The sequence below is a fragment of the Dermatophagoides pteronyssinus genome, unplaced genomic scaffold, assembly GCF_027571235.1.
Source record: "Dermatophagoides pteronyssinus isolate colony J.1.1.1.1 unplaced genomic scaffold, Derpt_VIB-CSIC_2022.12 sq0022, whole genome shotgun sequence".
Taxonomy (NCBI): Eukaryota; Metazoa; Arthropoda; class Arachnida; order Sarcoptiformes; family Pyroglyphidae; genus Dermatophagoides; species Dermatophagoides pteronyssinus.
This window is the reverse complement of record NW_027461546.1, coordinates 629,706-648,270: the sequence shown is the minus strand read 5'-3', so window position 1 is coordinate 648,270 and position 18,565 is coordinate 629,706. Positions and strand designations below refer to the sequence as shown.

The following is an 18,565-nucleotide window of genomic DNA, read 5'->3' as shown; positions in this document are numbered from 1 at the left end:
GGAGGATGATGAAGTGAACAATGGAATCGTGTGTGTTTTGGATAGAATGAGCACCAAACCAAAAAAGCGAGTAAATGCCGTACCATATTTGTATTGATATCAATGAAAGCAGCACTATCGCGCGGTGTGTGTGTTGTGTGTTTGTGTGATGTCTTTGTGTCTCAATATCGTGAATTGAGTAGATTTTTTTGCTTTTCGTTTGTTTGGTGTTTTTGTGTTTGATGATTCGGATTGATTCAATTTGTGGACATTTTAGAAGAATTAATTGTAAATTTTTCAATTAAAGTTTATTATTTTGTTTTTTGTGTAAAGTTTGTTTTTTTTATTTTGCTCGATGAATCGAATCTATCGCGTTTTTGATTGTGTGTGTCTCTTAAGTTTTCATGTGTTTTGAATGCATTTTTTTTTGACCAAATAAATCAAACATTCGTCATCATTATTATTCATAATATTGTCATAAATATTGATCTCTGATTGATTTTCGAATATATTTCTTTGTTGGCAATACTTCTACAATTATTATACACGGTTATTTGACACGTTATAATCAATCCAGCCAATAATCATCATTTCAATTTAAAGTTCAAGTGTTTGATGAAGAAGAAAATTTCGTTTCGTTTCCTTACTATAAATAAAAGCATTCAATTTGATTGCTTGTGAATTTCATTATTAGTTATTTTTTCTTCTTTTTTGTTGTTTTGTTTCGTTTCGTTTTTGGTTTGCATACCATAAATTTTGTAATCTCCACGTTGAATATTTTTTTTTTGTTTGTTTGAAATTATTATTGAATTACACTGGTTGAATATTATTACAAGAAAAAAATGTCGACAACACCAATGAATCCTACACCATTTTTTGGTTCAAAAATATCATTGATTTCAAAATCCGAAATCCGTTATGAAGGTATTCTTTATACAGTCGATCCAAAAGAATCAACTATTGCTCTTGCTCAAGGTATATATTTGATTTGATTTTTTTGCATTAATTTAATTAATATTTGTTGATGTCTAGTACGATCATTTGGTTCGGAAGATCGTGTTGTCGAGAAACCGGTACCACCAAGAGATGAAATATTTCAATATATAATATTTAGAGCATCGGATATAAAGGATTTAATTGTTGATAAACCACCATCACCCGGATTAACTGATCCTGCCATCATACAAGCGGTATGTAATTTTTGAAAAAAATGTTCCTTTTTTTTGTTGTTGTTGTTGCAAACAGTTGAAATATTCATTTTTGATAGCATTCAACTACATCACAACCATCACCGTTTCCATCATCATTTTCGCAGACTACATCCAGTGGAACAGCTTCGGGTATTAATGCTATTGGTAGTGGTGCAGGTACTTCAGCATCATCTCTTCAACAACAATTACAGCAAGCTGGTATACAGAATGCATCAACTGCCGCTGTTGGATCAAAATCATCCGGTGGTCAATCATCTAGCTCTGTGCAACATCATGAATCATCTAATAAACAGGCTAATAAACCTAATGCTAGTAGTGCCCAGATTGCTTCGAGTTCTAGCGGTAGTCACGCACATCAACAAGGACCGAAAACTCCTGGTGGCCAGAAACAATTGCCACAACGTACACCGAATCAAATGAATCGTCAACACCAATCTCAACAACAACAGCAACAACAACATGCACCAACATCGCATCAAAATAATCGTCAAGATGGTTCAAGTGGTGGTTCATTTATGAATCGTCAAAATAATTTTGCAAATAGACGTAATCTTAATCAACCACGAGGTGGTAGTGGTGGCGGTGGCGGCGGCGGTGGTTTTGGACAGATGAATGGATTTCAACAACGAAATGGTGGTATGAATATGGGTGGTTTTCAACGAACCTCATTTTCGAATAGATTTCAAAATCAACATGGTAATCATCGTTCGAGTGGTGGTGGTATGGGTGGCTTTAATAATTTTATCCGTCGTCAAAATAATCGAAATTTTGTTCCAAATCGTACGGCTGGTCATCATACGAAACCATCATTGGATGTACCTGATTCAGATTTTGATTTTGAAAAAGCCCAAGATGAATTTAAACAATTAGAAGAAAAATTGGCTGGCTTAAGAGTAAATGGTGATTCAACAAATAATGCTGCTTCAAATTCAGATACAGAAACACCTAACACTACTAGTGAACAAACGAATGCTTCTCCTAAAACGGAAACTGATAAGGATGCATCGAAAGAAGGTTGCTATAATAAAGAAAAATCCTTCTTTGATCAAATTTCTTGTGAAGCTTTGGAACGTACAAAAGGGTATGTCATTCATATTGACCATTATTGAAATTTGAATTAGAATTTTTTGTTTTTTTCATTTGTAGAAATGTTCAACGTGTCGATTGGAAAGCAGAAAGAAAATTAAATCGTGAAACGTTCGGTATGGTAGCACCAATGCGCCGTAATAATGGATATCGATCAAACAATCGTTTCGGTGGTTATCGTAGTTATCAACATAATTATCGTAATCGAAGTGGTCAACAAGCTAATCATTCAGGTGGAAGTGGGGTAAATAATGCTAATAAACCACAACAAAATGGTGTACCTAGTTCCAATGCATCATCTTCGACCAATAATGCAACAACGGTAGCATCAACTTCTTCTGCTGTAGCCGTTTCATCTTCAAATCTTGTATCCGTATCGCCGGCTAAAAATTAATATTTACTTAGCCTAAATGATGACCGTTGATTACGTATTTTTTTTTTGGCTGATTTTCTTCATCAAAAACCAATGAACATTCTCTTTTTTTTCAAGAAAATCTCTATTTCATCTAAACTTCGATTTGTGCCGTTCCAGCCGCCCACTCACCTAATCACCCACCAACCATTCATACAAACAACAACAACCACATTTAATCAACAACAATTCTGATGTTCTCTCTCTCTCTCTCTCGTACTCTTCACATACACACACACACTTAATTCTCATTTGAATAATGGGAGATACAATCGATTCTTTGCTTAGTTTTTGAATATATTCTTTTCACTCTCACACACACTGTTTGTCCACACACACATATACACATTACCCATTTATAAACATTATCTAATATGATAATTATTGAAATCTACTTTAATCTTCGATTTTCAAATTATATTTTTGTTGATTAAGAAAAAAAAAATAAGTTTTTGGATACAAAACAAAACAAAAAACATTTAAATGATTGAGAGACATCAGTAAAAAAACATTTAAATTTTCACAAAGTAATCATTTCATTCGAATTCTGATTTGGCTATATAATTATCAATGATTTTTTTTTCTAATTGGAACAAACAAACCGAACGAAAACAAATAACTTTCCCTTCTTCATTACACTAATCAAATCAAATTCATTATTAAACAAAAAAAATATCAATTGTTTGATTACATTTGATGGCCATTTACTATTTGTATACAAATTGATTGGTAAAAGGTTTTTTTCTTTTTCTTTTTTTTTGAAAACTGAAATACCAATGTATACAGGATAAACAAATGACATGATGATGATGGGAAAATGAATAGAAATTATTAAAATGAAATAATTAAATTTATTTACTAAAAGTCTAAATATTATTGAATTGAATCAAATCCTCATTATTGTTCTATTTGAGTTTCTAAATATTTTCTTTGTTCATTACGGAATAATTGTTTTGTTTGTTCACTTTCCATAATGGTTAATGTAGATGCAGCAATTACATTGATTATTGCAAAAATCGACCATGATCGACGATGTTTTAAGAATAATTGTTTAAGAAATTTATCCCAAACATATTTTCTTGATTCAGGTCGTATACCAAAATCATCAGGTATTGGTTGTGTCAGATATTTTGCTGCAAAATATAATGATGATCCAGTTATGAATACAATTGGATAAATAACCGATGTCGTTAATTGTGTAAATGTTGATCGAATTAAATATTTATAATGATTATCATTCGGTTTATCGATGATCGGACTAGTTATGAAAGCAAAATGAATAGCAGTTCCTAAAATTGTCTGTATGGATTGAATTTTTTGAAAAAGAAAAATTATCAATACTCGAATGTAATTATTCAATATTAAACATACAGAAAAAGCTAAAGATGGTGTAATCGTACTGAACCATGCTAAATTTTGACGATTTAGACCAAAAAATCTTCTTATCTGTTGACCAATGGTTATATTGGTTATTGTATTCAATGCAAAATAATATTTATATTCATGTCGAATAGCCCATGTTTGTTTCAAATCATAATCCGATGATATTTTCCATATTAATGATAATCGTTTAAATTGATCCGAATCATTTGGCCAAAATGGATATAATCGATTTTGATGTTTATTTGATTGTTGTTCGGAAATTGTTTTTTTCAATAAATCTCGATCAATTGATAATGATGAATTCATTGTTTTGTTTCAAATCGAACGAATTAAACAAACAAAAACATGTGACCGTGCTATGTGATATGATTAGGCACGCCATCTATTGGGGAAAATCAGTAGGAAAAAAATTCAAATTGAATTCAAAATAATTTGATTAAACAAAAACAAAACAAAATTAAGGAAATAAAAAGTAATGAAAAAAATCAATATTTAAATGTGTTTTGTAATTGAATAATTTATTCGAATCATAATTCATTCATTCATTCATTCATATTATCCACAAATAATAAATAAATAAATAATGAATTCAAAAAATCGAAAAACTAAAACAAAAGGAAAAACAATGAAAAAATCTAAAACAACAACAACAACTAATAGAAATAAATCAAGTAAAACAGGTAAAACATATCTAATGCGAATAAAATCAAATTTGAAAAAAACTAAAAAAACTACAACTACTATAAGTAAAAGAAAAAGAAGTCCAAGATCAACAACAACAACGGCAACAAGTAAAAATCAAAAAACAACAACAACAACAACAAAAAATCAATCAATAAAGAAAAAAACACCATCATCACCACCAAAATCAATAACAACAGCAACAGCATTATCGGCAACAACAACTGATAATATACAAACAGAAATACAATCACCAGAAATAGCAACAGATATTCCAACAAAACAATCACAACAATTATCACCATCATCATCAACAGCAACAACAGCAGTGACCAATAAAGAAATGTTAACAAATAAAACAGGACAACAAGAAACAAATGATGACAATAAAACAATAACAATTGGTGAACAAACACAAGAAAATGTACTAACAGCAGCAGCTGAACCATTAGCGGAAAAAGAACCAGGTTCAATAACAGCAAGATCAGTAACAACATTGGCAGGTGGTACAATGATGACAAAAGGAACGATGAATTCAAATAAATCGAAAAAAACCAAATCACCATTATCAAAACGATTACAATCACCAACATCGAAAAGATCACCAGCAAAACTATCGCAATCAAAACGATCACCATCGAAACGATCACCATCAAAATTATCGCAATCAAGACGTTCACCATCAAAACGATCACCATCAAAACTTTCAACTTCACGGCGATCACCATCAAAACGATCGCCATCAAAACTTTCAACTTCACGACGATCGCCATCAAAACGATCACCATCAAAACGATCACCATCAAAAAGTTCACCATCAAAACGACGAATGAAAACACCTAAAAGTAATCGTACAACAACAAAAAGATTTTCAATTGTAACAAAAACACCAAGTCCAACAACAATATCCAAATTAAGAATGGATACTGAAAAAAGTGGTGGTGGTCGTACTGGTGATGTTAATGAAAAAACCGGTGCTAGTGGAACATATCAAACATTATTACAAACAAGATCACATATGAAAAATGTTGATGATAATGGTGGTGGTATTGGTGGTCCAATAACAATGAAATTTGTTAAGACAAGATTACAACCACCAAACAAAACAAAAAAATCAATAAAATCAATACAATCAAATAAATCGGCAAATAAAAAATCATTTTTTAGAAGAGTTAAAACAGCAGCTAAAACATTGAAAATGAAACGAACAACAAAAAGTCCAACAACAAAAACAGCAATAACAACATCAACAAAACGAAGTAAATCAAAAACATTTGCTGGCGGTGGTAGTAAAAAATCAAGAATGGGTAAATCAAAAGCAGCTAAATCAAAAACTTTAACAAAAAAATCTACATCAAAAAAATCGAAAAAACTACCACCAATCAAACAGACAATGATTGTTGATGATACAACAACAACAGCATCATCGGCAACAAAAATTGAACCAACAACCAATATTATGCCAGAAACATTAAAATTTTTAGAAAAATCTAAAGAAAATTTGACCGAAACACAGCCACCAACAGCAGCAGTAACGGAGGAAAAATCTAAAGAAAATAATTTTGTCGAACCAACATCATTTGATTTGACAGAATCAAAAGCAGTTGCTGAATCTATTGAATTATCGCCGATACCATCAATGACTGACAACAAACAACAACCAACAGAAAAATCATTATCAATGACTAAACAACAGCAACAACAACAACAACAAAAAACGGAAAAATCAGTTTCAAAATCATTATCAATGACCAAACAGCAGCAGCAACCTACAGAATTAGCAAAAACAACAACAATAGCATCACAGCCGGAAAGATCATCTTCTGTTAGGCAACAAATATCTGTAGATAGTTTTAAATTTTCACCATCAATTGGAAAAATTTCATCAAAAAAATCTAAATCCAAATCAGGATCATTAAAAATTAAAGACTCTAAATCAGGATCATTAAATGTTAAAGAATCAAAATCAGGACAAACATTAACAGCTACAGAATCAAAAACAATTGGATTAACAGCAGCAGGTGCTGCTGATTCAAAAACAATGGAATTAACTGCTGTTGAATCAAAAACTACAGGATCATTAAAAGCAACCAAATCTAAATCAGGTTCATTAAAAGCTAATGAATCAAAAACAGGGTCATTGAATGCAACCAAAACTAAATCAGGATCATTAAAAGCAACCAAATCAAAATCAGAAGTTAAAGCCAATAGTAAAATTAAAAGACAAATATCACCCAGTAGCTTTCGAAAACATATAAGTAGGATTTTGTTTTTGTTTTTGTTGAGAAAATTTTGAAATCATTTTTTCTCTCTCTCTTTAAGATTCTAATGCAAGTACGGTGGATATTTTTGGTGAAAAAGATTCGGTATTTTTTCGTTCACCAATGGTATATGGTGAAACGGATGAAGATGATGATCTAAGAGTACGATTTAATCCATTTCTTGCCGGTGTTCCATTCTATACTCGTTATAGTCCTGATGGTAATTGTTGTTTCTGTTTGATTGAAAAAAAAATTTTAAAACTTTTTCAAATTTTTTGAAATTTTAAAATTTACCTTTTAGAATTGGATATGATGGTCAGTGTAAAACATGGTGCAGGTCATGCAGCAAGTAAATCAAATTTATCAATTTCAAAATCAAAAACATCATTAAAACGAACAAAATCAGCAACGCAAACAGAAATGATTTCAAGATCACCGGTAAAAACAACCATAGAAAAAACAAAAGAAATTGCTATAGAAGCTACATATCTGGATGGATCATCATCATCAACAAATTTAGATTCAACACATTCAACTGGATCAACAACGATACCGACAGAAAATGTTTTAAGTTCAGGATCATCATCATCATCGAGATTGAAAACATTGCCGGAAAAAAGTGGTACAGCTAGCACAACATTATCAGGATCAACAACAACAACACCAACAAGTGAAAGTGATAATAGTTCAACAATGAAAAATAATAATAATAATAGTCGAAAAAAAGGTAAAACAAAAACAATAAAAAGTAATAAAAGTAATAAAAGTAAAAAGACAACAACAACAAATAAAAGTACAAAAGCATCAGCTAAATCAGCTAAATTAACTAAAAAAAGTAATGCAAAAAGTAGATCAGCAAGTAGAAAATGATTTTCGAATCAAAAAAAAACCAGAAAAAACGAATTCGAACGAATGATGTGTGAGAACCAAATGTGTGAAAATAGTTGTCACATTTTTTTTGTTTTGCTTATTTGGCAAATCTCGTGTTTGTTTTTTCTCAATAAATTTTCATTTTAAAATTGTTAATTTGAATTTTAATCTTTTTTTTTAAAAAAAACATGGCTGTAAGATTGAATTATTTGATGAAATTCTTTGAAAATTTATTCATTTTTTCTTCCTTGATTTAGGGCCCAACCAAAGGTGGTAAACAAGCAACTAAAGGACAGAAACAAATTTATCTGGAAAATAATGAAACAATCAAACATTATACTTATATGTCTTCCATATCGACGGTATTTATTTGTTGTTGTTTTTTCTTTTTCTAAATGGTTAAATGTTTGAATTTGATTTTCAAATCTATTTAGCTAATCTATTTGATTGTGATGTTAATTTATTGGAGTGATTTATTGTTTACATTCAAATATATTGTGAGTATGATAATTTGATGTTGTTGCAAACTAATGGATAATTCTTATAAAAATCAAAGTCAGGATTCCTTTTCTGTTTATTTATTCATGGTTTTTCACTTTCAATGATGAAATATATGGCCAAACCGGTATTCAATTCTACCGGTTCATTGGTTGATGGTGGTACTGATCTCAATATGGAAAAAGGATTTGCTGAGTATGGTTTTTTTTCTCCTGTTTTTGTTTGATGAGACTAAATTTGATTTTCTATTTACAGACATTTTAAAGATTTAATTATCATCAATTCATTGATTCAAGTTTTATCATTATTTTCCAATTATTTTTGGTATTGTTGGTGTTTTGTAAGTTTTGTTGATTTACCTTTTTTTCCCCTTGATATTTTAATCGTCGATTTTTTTTCGCTCGAACCCAGGTACCAATATATGCATTCTATTCATTATGGGTAAATATTTTAGGACCATGGTTTTTTGCACCACCACCAGCCGAAGAACAAGTTGATGAAAAAAAGCAACGAAAAATGGAAAGAAAAATGCGCCGTATGGCTAATTGAAAATGATTGAATGAATGAATGAAACGACACCAAATCAATTAATCAAATGGAAAACATATTTCAAAAAAACAAAACAAAAAACAACTTGATTATAGATGTTTGTTTGTTTTGTAAAAAAAAATTATTGTTTTTATTTGTAGAAAATTTTTCAAAAAATAAAATAAAAAATGAAAATAAAAATGTTTTAATTTTTGCACACGAGATGGCGTATAAATATAATAGAATCCACATTGGTGATGAAAAACAATAATTTTCACTTTGAGACTCGTGTTTGATAACTATTTTGTCAATTCGAAATTAGATCAAAAAATGTCAAGTCGATCGGGAAGAAAACGTGGTACTAATCGTGCCATTGTTGATTTTGATTCGGTCAATGATCAACCACAAACAAACAATGCTACTGGATCAAATGTTAATGATGAATCGAATAATGATTTTATTGCTGGTACTAATGTTACCGAAACTGAAGTTTTAATCTCGAATTGTATTCGTTATATATTGCTTAATGAAAATTTAAAATTATTGATTAAACAAGCTGATATTAATAAACATTTAGGTGAATGTTTTAATCTTGATCGTTCGAAAATGAATCATCTTATGAGAATGGTTTGTTTGTTCGATTATATTATCTTTTTGTCTTTTCTAATTAAAATCAATTCATTTGTTTTCAGGTAACCAAACGATTATGGAAAGATTTTGGAATGCTTTTGATCGAAGTTGAAATTACACCACGATCATATCTTTTGTATACTATATATGAAGATGATTTACTAACGATAACCGAGAAAAATAATTCTGATGATGATGATATTTCATTCGATGAAACTTTAGTACCGGAAAATATTGATGATGAAGAAGAAGCTAATGATGATGATTTAGATTTTGATGATCTTACCTATGAAGAAGTGTTAGATAATAGTAAACGTATATTAATGATTATTATTTTATCATTTATTTTATTGGAAGATGAAGAAAAAATAACCGAAAATGAATTATTCAATGGATTGAAAGAAATTGGCCTTTGTATTGATCATAAATATGAAATAGCACGTGATTGTTGTTTTAAACAAAATATCAAAGAATTAATAACAAAAGAATTTGTACGGAAATCATATTTGAAACGTACAAAAATATCACAAACGGATACAAATTTATCACCGGATTATCTTTATGAATGGGGAATACGTTCAAGATTTGAATTTAAACGTAATGATATTTTAGATTTTATTAAAAATATCTATGATGGTGATGAAATACATATGAATCTTTTGTATGGAAAAATTGATAATATGGAAAAACAACGTGAACTGTTGATTGAAAATACAATCAGATATTGTGATGATGGTCAACAATCGATTGCCAACAATAATAATCAAATATCAAATGATGTTGAAATGGTGGAAATCGTTGAGAATGTAGTGAATAATAATTCTTTAAGTCGATCACAACGTCATGCACAGATTGAAAATCAAATTACTCAATCATCAACATTGAATCGAAATGAACAAAACAAAACAAAACGACCAATAAGAAAATGAATGGAAAAAAATCGAAAACAATTTCATTATTCACCATTGTTTGTTTGATTTAATAATGCTATTAACCAAAAAAATTTGAGTAAATAAAAACTTTTAAATGATGTTTGATGGAAAGAAAAAAAAATTTCTATATTTTTTTAAAATAAAAAATTTTTTCGCTTTTTAGAAATAGATAACTTCTTTCTCTGTTTGTTTAACTATAACTTTTTTTCGGTGATTTTTTATTGATAGAAAGTGAACATCAGTTAACAAGGAAAATTATGAATAAAAAAGAACAACAACATTTGGCAACCAAAATACCAAAACAATGTTTAAATAATGATTGTATGTTTTATGCATCCGAACAATTTAATGGATTTTGTTCGACATGTTGGAATAAAGTTGAACAACAAAAACTGAATCAACCATCATCATTACAAAAACAACAACAACGACAAAGACCAAAATCCAAACATGAACCAAATAATCAATTACGTCCATTTTATTCGGAAATATTTCGGCCAACATCACGAACAACAACATTTCGTTCATCTAGTTATGAACGATCGAAATTATCAATAGCACCGAAAAGATCAAATATTATAATTAAATCCATACGTATGGAATTGGATATTGAACAGAATAAGATTGGTAATTTAAATTTAAATTCAAATTCAAATGATGATGAAATGAAATTATTATCAGCGAAACAAACAGCAGCAAATAATGAAAATTCAATGGAAAAATTTGATATTTTAAAAAATTCAACCATTCAATTGTCATTGAGCGATACAAACACTGATGGCAGTATCGGTAGTTGTAATAATGATAATTTACAAAAGAAAATTAAACGTAAAAAAGATGCTGAAATCAATAATAACAGCAATAATAGTAAAAATCGTTGCCAAATCTGTACACGTAATATACAAATTATTGGTTTTGATTGTAGATGTGGTGGTCGGTTTTGTATTGAACATAGATTAGCAAAAGAACATTGCTGTCAATTTGATTATCGTCAATATGGTATTAATGAATTAACAAAAGCTAATCCGAAAATTATTGGTGATAAAATTAGAAAAATCTAAGAAAAAAAAATCTAAAATAACAATTTTTTTTTGTTTTTCGTTTGTACGTTTTTTTGTACGTTTTTCTTGCTTTCATTCATTTACTTTTTTGGGGGTTAATCAAAACAGAAGAAGAAGAAATTTGTGAAAAACAAACTTGGGTAAAAATATTTCAATGAATTTTTTTGAACACCCACGCAAACTGACACCCAAAAGGCAGAATTCTGTTTTTGATATTTGAATTTTTCTTAAATAAATATCAAAAGCAAAAACAGAAAAATCATCATCAATAATGTTGATGTGTTAATGTGTACTGTACTATTTTTTGCATCAGGTGTAATTTTAAAAAGAGTTTGAAGGAGAGGAACATTGAAAAAACTTGATGAAAAAGGATGATGGAAATAAATTTTCCACAAAGAAAATTCAAATGAAAATATGGTCAGAAAACAGGGGGGAAAAGCAAAAAAAATTTATGGTTTTGCTTCCCCCCGACACACACACAGGATTATCATCATTATTGTTGTCGATCGACGAAACAAAACGAAGCAAGATTCTTGGTGCGAAATTATTTAGTTTTGTTGTCTGTAAATAGGTTTTTTGATCCTAAACTAAACTGAAAAAAATTTCAACATAAATTTCTCAAATAAACTGATCGCATTCATTATAAAAAACAAAAACTTAAACACAATAATAAAAGAAACAATATAACTTTAATATTAAAATAATTCTGGGTTAAAAGAAATACATAAAAGTAGCTTTTGATTTAAATAAATCAAGAGCGATTGTTGTTAAATCAATTAATTGGATTTAGAATTCACAATATTTTCCCTCAAACGGGATGAGAGAACGAACGGATCTTGTAAACTTTTTTCCGGTTATAAGATCCAGAACCTCTGCTTCACGTCCCTCTTTAAACAGTTTAGAGACTTGAACGATTGGCCAAAGGGATTTTTCTCTTTGATTATCAACGAGAAAAGCCAAATCTCCAATTTGTGGAACGATGTTCCTTTCACGAGAAAAGCTGGCTAATTCGATCAGATAAGCCTTTGACCAACTTTTCCAAAAGTCGGAGACAGTTCCAGAAATTCTTTCATAAAGTGTCGAAATGTTTGTTTCTGGAATAGTTGTTGGTTGAAAAATCGAACTTCTTCCTCTCCCAAAGATCAAATGGAAAGGGGTTACCGAGATCCCATTCTGATCGACATAGAGTGGACGATCATTAATCAATCCCTGAATTTCCGCGAGAATGGTTCTAAAATTCTCGGCAGTGATTTTATTTTCTCTGCACTCAAAAATCTGCAGACTAGACTTGACCGATCGAATTAATCTTTCGTAAAACCCACCGTACCAAGGTGCTGCCGGGGGGTTGAAATTCCAGACCAAATTGAACTTCCTTGGTAGATTTTTCTTTGCATAATTGAGCTTGGCAGAGATGCTCTTTTCACAAGAAACGAAACTTTTTTCATTATCTGACCAAATTACTTTAGGTAAACCATAGAAACCGATGAAACGACTTAAACATTCAAAAATTGATTCTACGTTCTTGTTGTTGACTATATCCAAATGAACAGCACGTGAATTACCGCAGACAAAAATCATTCCCAAAATCTTTGCTACTTTCATCTTTTTTGTGATGAATAAATCGATACCAATATTTGTAAATGCTTTTTCAGGAATTTTAACTCTTTCGCTTGGTAAAGGAGGAGAAACAAAAGAATAGCTTTTCCCTCGAAAACGTTGACACACTGGACAATTAATAACCAAACTTTTCACCATGAAATAGATTTTTGGAATGAAAAAATATCTCTTCAACTCAAATATGGTTCTAGAAATTCCTGCATGAAAGAACTTTATATGAAACTCTTTTACCATGTCTTTGACAATCGGAGAATCAAATAAAATTATCGGAAATTTTTCTTCAAAAGATAATTCACTGTTATCGATTCTTCTTTTTAAACGAATTAAGCCGTCTTCATCTAGGAAAACTGGCCATTTATGAAGCGGAGAATCTTTAGGAAAAGGCTCCTGACGAAACAGATGTTGAAATTCATTTTTGAAAAGATTCTTTTGGACTATTTTTAGTAGTTGAAGTAATGGTTGATAATGGATTCTCTGGGAATCTTCTACCCTTGAAGACATCCAAGCTAACAATCTTTCGATCACCAATAATGCCTTCTTAAATTTGAGATTACAGATTCTTTCAAATATATTTGTTTCAATAGAAATTTCTGATGAACTTCTTCTAACATTCGCAAGAACGACTGCCTTATCCAAACTAACTTCTCCCGAAAATGAAGTTGGACCATTCCACCAAAGTTTATTCATCTTCAACTTTTCCAAAGACAAACCACGAGATAAACAATCGGCTGGATTAATCTTGGTTGGGATAAATTTCCAAATATGAAGATTGCCAAAACTTTGAATTTCTCTTATACGATTCGACTCAAAAGCACCAAGACTTTTCGGATTACTAGAAATTCTCGCCAACGTAACCATTGAATCAGAGAATAAATTACCAATCTTCAAATGTGGTAACTCCTTTAAAACTTTAGCCATTAAACGACTTCCTTCTAAAGCTGCTGCTAATTCCAACTGAGGAATGGTACGCTTTGTTTCGGAGACCAAACGAACTTTTGACATTAACAAATGGCCACAATTGTCTTCATAAACATAGGCACAAGCGCCATAAGCTATACGACTTGCATCCACGAAAACGTGTAACACCAAATCTTTGCAACTTGAACGCCAAACACCTCTTGGAACACGAATATTGACTAAATCTTCCATTTGTTTAGCTAAAGTTTCGATGCGTTCAATAAAAGGAATATCGATGGATACATCCCAATCGTACTTAGAAAGATGAAGATCTCGGACCAAAGAACGGAACTTCAGTTGAAAAGGTGCCAAAAGACCTAGAATTTTGCTTGCATCCTTTTCTTCGATCTTGATTTCAGGATTTTTCGTCCTAAAATATTCGATAACTTCTTTCTTGGCAGTAAATTTATGGATTTTCATAGATCCTTTAGACAAAGCTTTTTCGACGTTGAAAAAACGAACGAAAAGATCCTCCAAATCGTTTGCAGTAAATAGAATATCGTCCATATAAATACATTCGGTTAATTCTGGATCGACTTCTCTCAACAACTTGGAAATAGCAGATTCTAAAATATACGGACTACTCGTAGCGCCAAAAATAACACTGGTAAATTGCAAAATGACTAATTTACCATCTTTCTGCCATAAATATTTTAAATATTTACGATCTTCTGGTTCAATTTTTATCTGTAGAAAAGCTTTCTGAATGTCACCAAATAAAATACAGCTATTGAAACGCCAATTTAATAACATCTTTGTTAACTTTAAACCAGTTAGATTTCCTTTAAACAAAAAATCGTTTAAAGATCTTGCTGAACCGCGTTTAAACGACGCATTAAAAACAGGTCGAACATCGTATGTTGTATTTTGACGAACAACTGGAAAATGATTCAAAAAGAAGCCATCTTTAGCATTTTCATCAATGACTTCCGCAAAATTGTTGTTAACGAAAAAATCTAATTGTTCTGTATAATTATTCAACAACTTGTCTTTTTCCAATTTTCGAACCAAAGCTGGTAATAATTTGACTATCTGATTAAAATTATCTTTTGGTCTTTCTTCATTGATCCAAGGTAAAGGAGCATAGACTCGTCGTTCTTCTTCGTTTAACCTTAATTTATTTTGATAGGATTCGATCCATTTCTTGTCTTCAGCATTATTTTCAACGTCTGGAGCTGAATTATCAAAAAATATTCGTTCAATGTCCTGAACTGGGCAATGGACACTTTGACATAAAGAGGTATAAAAACTTTTTGAATTCCTCGTATGACCATGAATGACAGTGCCAATTTTCGTATTATAAGCTTCAAAACCATTTTCAATTTCAACAAACTTTCGTTCTTCGGCTGGTGAAAGAATATGATTGAATAACCAGTCCAAACCAAACAAGACATCAATTTTAATTTTTGAATTTTCAGTAGAAGGAGAAATTGGGTTAAATCCCAATTCTAACGTTTTGTTTAAAATTCTTTTAGGAATTGTTTCAACTTCTTCTAAAATTGTTTGTGGACCAATTAGAACTTTATCTGGACCAAAACTTATTCCATTCAAACTTTCAAAACGAATAAACGTTGATTTCAAAATTCCGGTTTGATTGTTTCCATAGCCATGAATTTCTATGCCTTTTTCAACGGTTGTTTGAACTTTTAAATTATTGGCCAAATTTTGTGAAATCGAACTAACCGTAGCACAACCATCTAACAAAGCATAAATTTTCTGTTTCTTATTCTTGTAAATTGCCCATAATTCGAGAACCGATAAAAAAGTTTTAGTTTCGTTTGTTGAGGAAATGGCAACATGATCAATTTGATTGTTCGATGAAAAATCGTTGGTTGCCATTGTTGCATTATTTGTTTGATTGTGGAAATTCATTGTTGTTTTTCCTTCACAAGGACAAATTGAAATGTTGAAATTTTTTCCACACTTGCATCTTTCACCTCTTCTACAGCCCACATGAAAACTGTTGAATTTATTAAGGCAACGAAAGCACAATCTATTAATCTTTACTTTTTCAAATTTTTCTTGTCTAGGTAAAGGACATTTATAACTTAGATGCTTTCCATTACAAATCAAACAATTAATATTTTCCACGGTGACCAAAGAAAGTCTTTTTGATTTTGAATTGAAATTATTAACATCATACAACTCTTTATTGTATGCAGCCTCGAAAGATGTTTTGATCTTTGACAACAGAATTTTCGGAAAATTATCGTTATGAATTTCTGCAAATAAAAGATCGTTTTTCTTTATCTTAAACAGTAAGCACTTTGATAATTCTTTAGCAGCAAATACTTTATCTTGTTCATGCAAATTTAAAATTGCATTTGCTATCATTAATGCTTGATTCCAATCGGTTGATCTTGAATTTTCATATAAAATTTCTAAATTATTAATCCTTGACTTGATTGAACTGACAATTAAAACCTCATTGTCATATCTTTTTTGGATTTGTTGTAGGATATCATCTAAGTTTGGTTTTTTATGATCAAATATCAATATAAAATCATCAGGTAGCATTGATTTAATTTTGATGATCTTTTCAATGGTAGAAAAACTTTCATTTTCAACGATTTCATTTTTAACGTAAGAATACCATAACGGGAAATTTAAAGGATCCGCATCCTTAAATTTATAATCCTCGGTTTTATAAATTTTCGTCGCTGAAACTTTATTATTTGTTATCACTTCATTTGATTCTTTTTCAAATAAGGTTTTTGCCGTTAGGAATTTCTGGCACCAAGAAACATACTTCTTAGTTACTTCTTTAATCTTTTCTTGCTTAATTTCATCATCAGGAAGACCGTTTAACATAATATAATCGTTGTATTTACTAAATTGATCGAATAAATCAATTAACTCCTTTTCTTTCTGTGCAACAATTTCGGAATTAAAAAACTGTTTTCCAATAACGACGTCTTGACCAAACAGCGAAACATAAAGGGAAAACTTAGACTCCAAAATTAATATAAAATTGTTTCTTCGATTTAGAATTTCACGAGGTTCTAAAATAGAAAAGTCCATATTGGCTCGCCAAAAATATAAAAAACAAAAACTTAAACACAATAATAAAAGAAACAATATAACTTTAATATTAAAATAATTCTGGGTTAAAAGAAATACATAAAAGTAGCTTTTGATTTAAATAAATCAAGAGCGATTGTTGTTAAATCAATTAATTGGATTTAGAATTCACAATATTCATCATTGACTTTCATCATTTGAATTCCTATAATCACATATAATGATGATGATGAATTTCAAAATCAAAAAAGTAGTCAAAAAATAACTTTATTATTATGATGATGATCTTTGAATATAAAACCGACCATAAGATTTTTTTGTTTGTTTTGTTTTTCTGGTTGGCAAACATATATATAAAATAATAATGAACCAAAGTCATAGAACTTTTGGTTTTTCTTCATTCGATTCTCACGAGAATACATGAAAGATAAAAGAAATGAAAGATGAATGTGCCCAGTGTATTTCAAGTACATGTTACGAATATAAATGTTTGCAAAATTCAGATATATGATGATGACGATCTGTTGAGAAATTTCTTATTCGTGGGAACCAAACAAAAAACTAACAGAATTTTTCCAATTAAAAATGAAATCATCAGAAAGAGAAATTACATTTTTGATTGATTATAAGCGTCATATTTTGAATCTAATTTATTGATCAATAATAATCGATCGATTGATTTGATTGATTTGAATCGATAAATTCAATGAAAAATTGAAATTTTCAATTTCATTTCAAATCCCTGATGTTTTCCTTGATTTGTTTTTCAATTATTATCAAAAAAAAAATTGTAATATTTGAATCAACGAAAAAAACCAGCAAATTCTTGTCCCCGAATTTTTTTTTTAATTTCCTTTTCAAATTTGTCAGTTGTTTTTCGCCGTTTTTTTTTTTTTTTTGTTTTTTGTTGTTTTTTTCGTTTTGTTTTCCGCTGTTTTCGTTGTCGCACAATGCCGGTCATTTCAAATTTCCGTCATTCATTCATTCATTCAATCAATTTCAATCTATATCAGTAGTGTGTGTGAAGAAAGGAAGAAGAAGAAAAACAAATGAAAAAACAATACACATCCATTTTAATTTTGGAAACGAAAATGTGAAAACAAAACAAACAAACAAACAAACAAACAAAAACAAGAAAAACAAATCAAAACAAATCAAAATTTTTTTTCTTCTTATTGATAATTATCATTATCATTAAACAGTTTTAATTATTATTCGGATCGATATGGTTTTTCATTAATAATTTCTTCATCATCAATAATAATATTGAAGATTAATTAATTGTTGTTGTTGTTGTTGTTTGGCCAATAACAACAACAACAACAATTAACGATAATGATAATGATGATTATGAGAAACATTGAACGATGATGATAATGGAATCAATATCAAAACTTTTTGATCAAGTAGTTTTTTCTCTTCTCTTTTGACCTTTACG

At 30.0% G+C, this 18,565-nt stretch overlaps 7 protein-coding genes across 8 annotated transcripts; 5 read left to right on the top strand and 2 right to left on the bottom strand.

Moving 5' to 3' along the window:
* The first annotated feature begins 649 nt into the window (after positions 1-649).
* Positions 650-3,542, top strand: tral (LSM14 family protein trailer hitch). Of its 2 annotated transcripts, none has more exons than XM_027348533.2 (4): positions 650-954; positions 1,012-1,169; positions 1,295-2,271; positions 2,337-3,542. In XM_027348533.2, exons 1-4 carry the CDS (start codon positions 822-824, stop codon positions 2,668-2,670), a joined length of 1,602 nt encoding a protein of 533 aa, XP_027204334.2. In that variant the 5' UTR covers positions 650-821; the 3' UTR covers positions 2,671-3,542. The 2 variants fall into 2 exon arrangements, with proteins under 2 accessions (XP_027204334.2, XP_027204261.2); XM_027348460.2 differs by having other exon boundaries at positions 1,247-2,271.
* On the bottom strand, positions 2,886-7,927 carry LOC113798122 (uncharacterized). Its single transcript, XM_027348642.2, has 3 exons — positions 7,811-7,927; positions 4,060-4,453; positions 2,886-3,987 (listed from the first exon to the last, which is right to left on the bottom strand). The coding sequence occupies exons 2-3, from the start codon at positions 4,375-4,377 to the stop codon at positions 3,586-3,588; spliced, it is 720 nt and encodes a 239-aa protein (XP_027204443.1). The 5' UTR covers positions 4,378-4,453; positions 7,811-7,927; the 3' UTR covers positions 2,886-3,585.
* Positions 4,580-7,883, top strand: LOC113797857 (uncharacterized). Its single transcript, XM_027348344.2, has 3 exons — positions 4,580-7,010; positions 7,075-7,233; positions 7,315-7,883. Exons 1-3 carry the CDS (start codon positions 4,655-4,657, stop codon positions 7,881-7,883), a joined length of 3,084 nt encoding a protein of 1,027 aa, XP_027204145.2. The 5' UTR covers positions 4,580-4,654.
* Positions 7,928-7,951: 24 nt separating the features above from the next.
* On the top strand, positions 7,952-9,126 carry LOC113798286 (transmembrane protein 208). Its single transcript, XM_027348838.2, has 6 exons — positions 7,952-8,077; positions 8,141-8,245; positions 8,318-8,380; positions 8,440-8,576; positions 8,637-8,721; positions 8,793-9,126. Exons 1-6 carry the CDS (start codon positions 8,072-8,074, stop codon positions 8,928-8,930), a joined length of 534 nt encoding a protein of 177 aa, XP_027204639.2. The 5' UTR covers positions 7,952-8,071; the 3' UTR covers positions 8,931-9,126.
* Positions 9,127-9,173: 47 nt separating this feature from the next.
* On the top strand, positions 9,174-10,637 carry LOC113789620 (uncharacterized). Its single transcript, XM_027339184.2, has 2 exons — positions 9,174-9,536; positions 9,602-10,637. Exons 1-2 carry the CDS (start codon positions 9,240-9,242, stop codon positions 10,466-10,468), a joined length of 1,164 nt encoding a protein of 387 aa, XP_027194985.2. The 5' UTR covers positions 9,174-9,239; the 3' UTR covers positions 10,469-10,637.
* An 87-nt stretch (positions 10,638-10,724) lies between these two features.
* Positions 10,725-11,578, top strand: LOC113797923 (uncharacterized). Its single transcript, XM_075823014.1, has one exon. The coding sequence runs from the start codon at positions 10,729-10,731 to the stop codon at positions 11,530-11,532; it is 804 nt and encodes a 267-aa protein (XP_075679129.1). The 5' UTR covers positions 10,725-10,728; the 3' UTR covers positions 11,533-11,578.
* A 1,686-nt stretch (positions 11,579-13,264) lies between these two features.
* LOC113795621 (uncharacterized) lies at positions 13,265-15,945 on the bottom strand. The gene is made up of 2 exons (XM_075823067.1): positions 13,639-15,945; positions 13,265-13,276 (listed from the first exon to the last, which is right to left on the bottom strand). Exons 1-2 carry the CDS (start codon positions 15,943-15,945, stop codon positions 13,265-13,267), a joined length of 2,319 nt encoding a protein of 772 aa, XP_075679182.1.
* Positions 15,946-18,565: the final 2,620 nt, after the last annotated feature.

Coding starts and splice junctions, on each gene's coding strand:
- LOC113798122 (XM_027348642.2), bottom strand. CDS start 4,377: ATGAATTCATCATTATCAATTGATCGAGATTTATTGAAAAAAACAATT. Junction 3,988..4,059: donor CACCATCTTTAGCTTTTTCT/GTATGTTTAATA, acceptor CAATCCATACAG/ACAATTTTAGGAACTGCTAT.
- LOC113797923 (XM_075823014.1), top strand. CDS start 10,729: ATGAATAAAAAAGAACAACAACATTTGGCAACCAAAATACCAAAACAA.
- LOC113795621 (XM_075823067.1), bottom strand. CDS start 15,945: ATGGCAACCAACGATTTTTCATCGAACAATCAAATTGATCATGTTGCC.
- LOC113789620 (XM_027339184.2), top strand. CDS start 9,240: ATGTCAAGTCGATCGGGAAGAAAACGTGGTACTAATCGTGCCATTGTT. Junction 9,537..9,601: donor TGAATCATCTTATGAGAATG/GTTTGTTTGTTC, acceptor ATTTGTTTTCAG/GTAACCAAACGATTATGGAA.
- LOC113798286 (XM_027348838.2), top strand. Junction 8,246..8,317: donor ATATGTCTTCCATATCGACG/GTATTTATTTGT, acceptor AAATCTATTTAG/CTAATCTATTTGATTGTGAT. Junction 8,722..8,792: donor TTTGGTATTGTTGGTGTTTT/GTAAGTTTTGTT, acceptor GCTCGAACCCAG/GTACCAATATATGCATTCTA.
- tral (XM_027348460.2), top strand. CDS start 822: ATGTCGACAACACCAATGAATCCTACACCATTTTTTGGTTCAAAAATA. Junction 955..1,011: donor AACTATTGCTCTTGCTCAAG/GTATATATTTGA, acceptor GTTGATGTCTAG/TACGATCATTTGGTTCGGAA. Junction 2,272..2,336: donor GCTTTGGAACGTACAAAAGG/GTATGTCATTCA, acceptor TTTCATTTGTAG/AAATGTTCAACGTGTCGATT.
- LOC113797857 (XM_027348344.2), top strand. CDS start 4,655: ATGAATTCAAAAAATCGAAAAACTAAAACAAAAGGAAAAACAATGAAA. Junction 7,011..7,074: donor TAGCTTTCGAAAACATATAA/GTAGGATTTTGT, acceptor TCTCTCTTTAAG/ATTCTAATGCAAGTACGGTG. Junction 7,234..7,314: donor TACTCGTTATAGTCCTGATG/GTAATTGTTGTT, acceptor TTTACCTTTTAG/AATTGGATATGATGGTCAGT.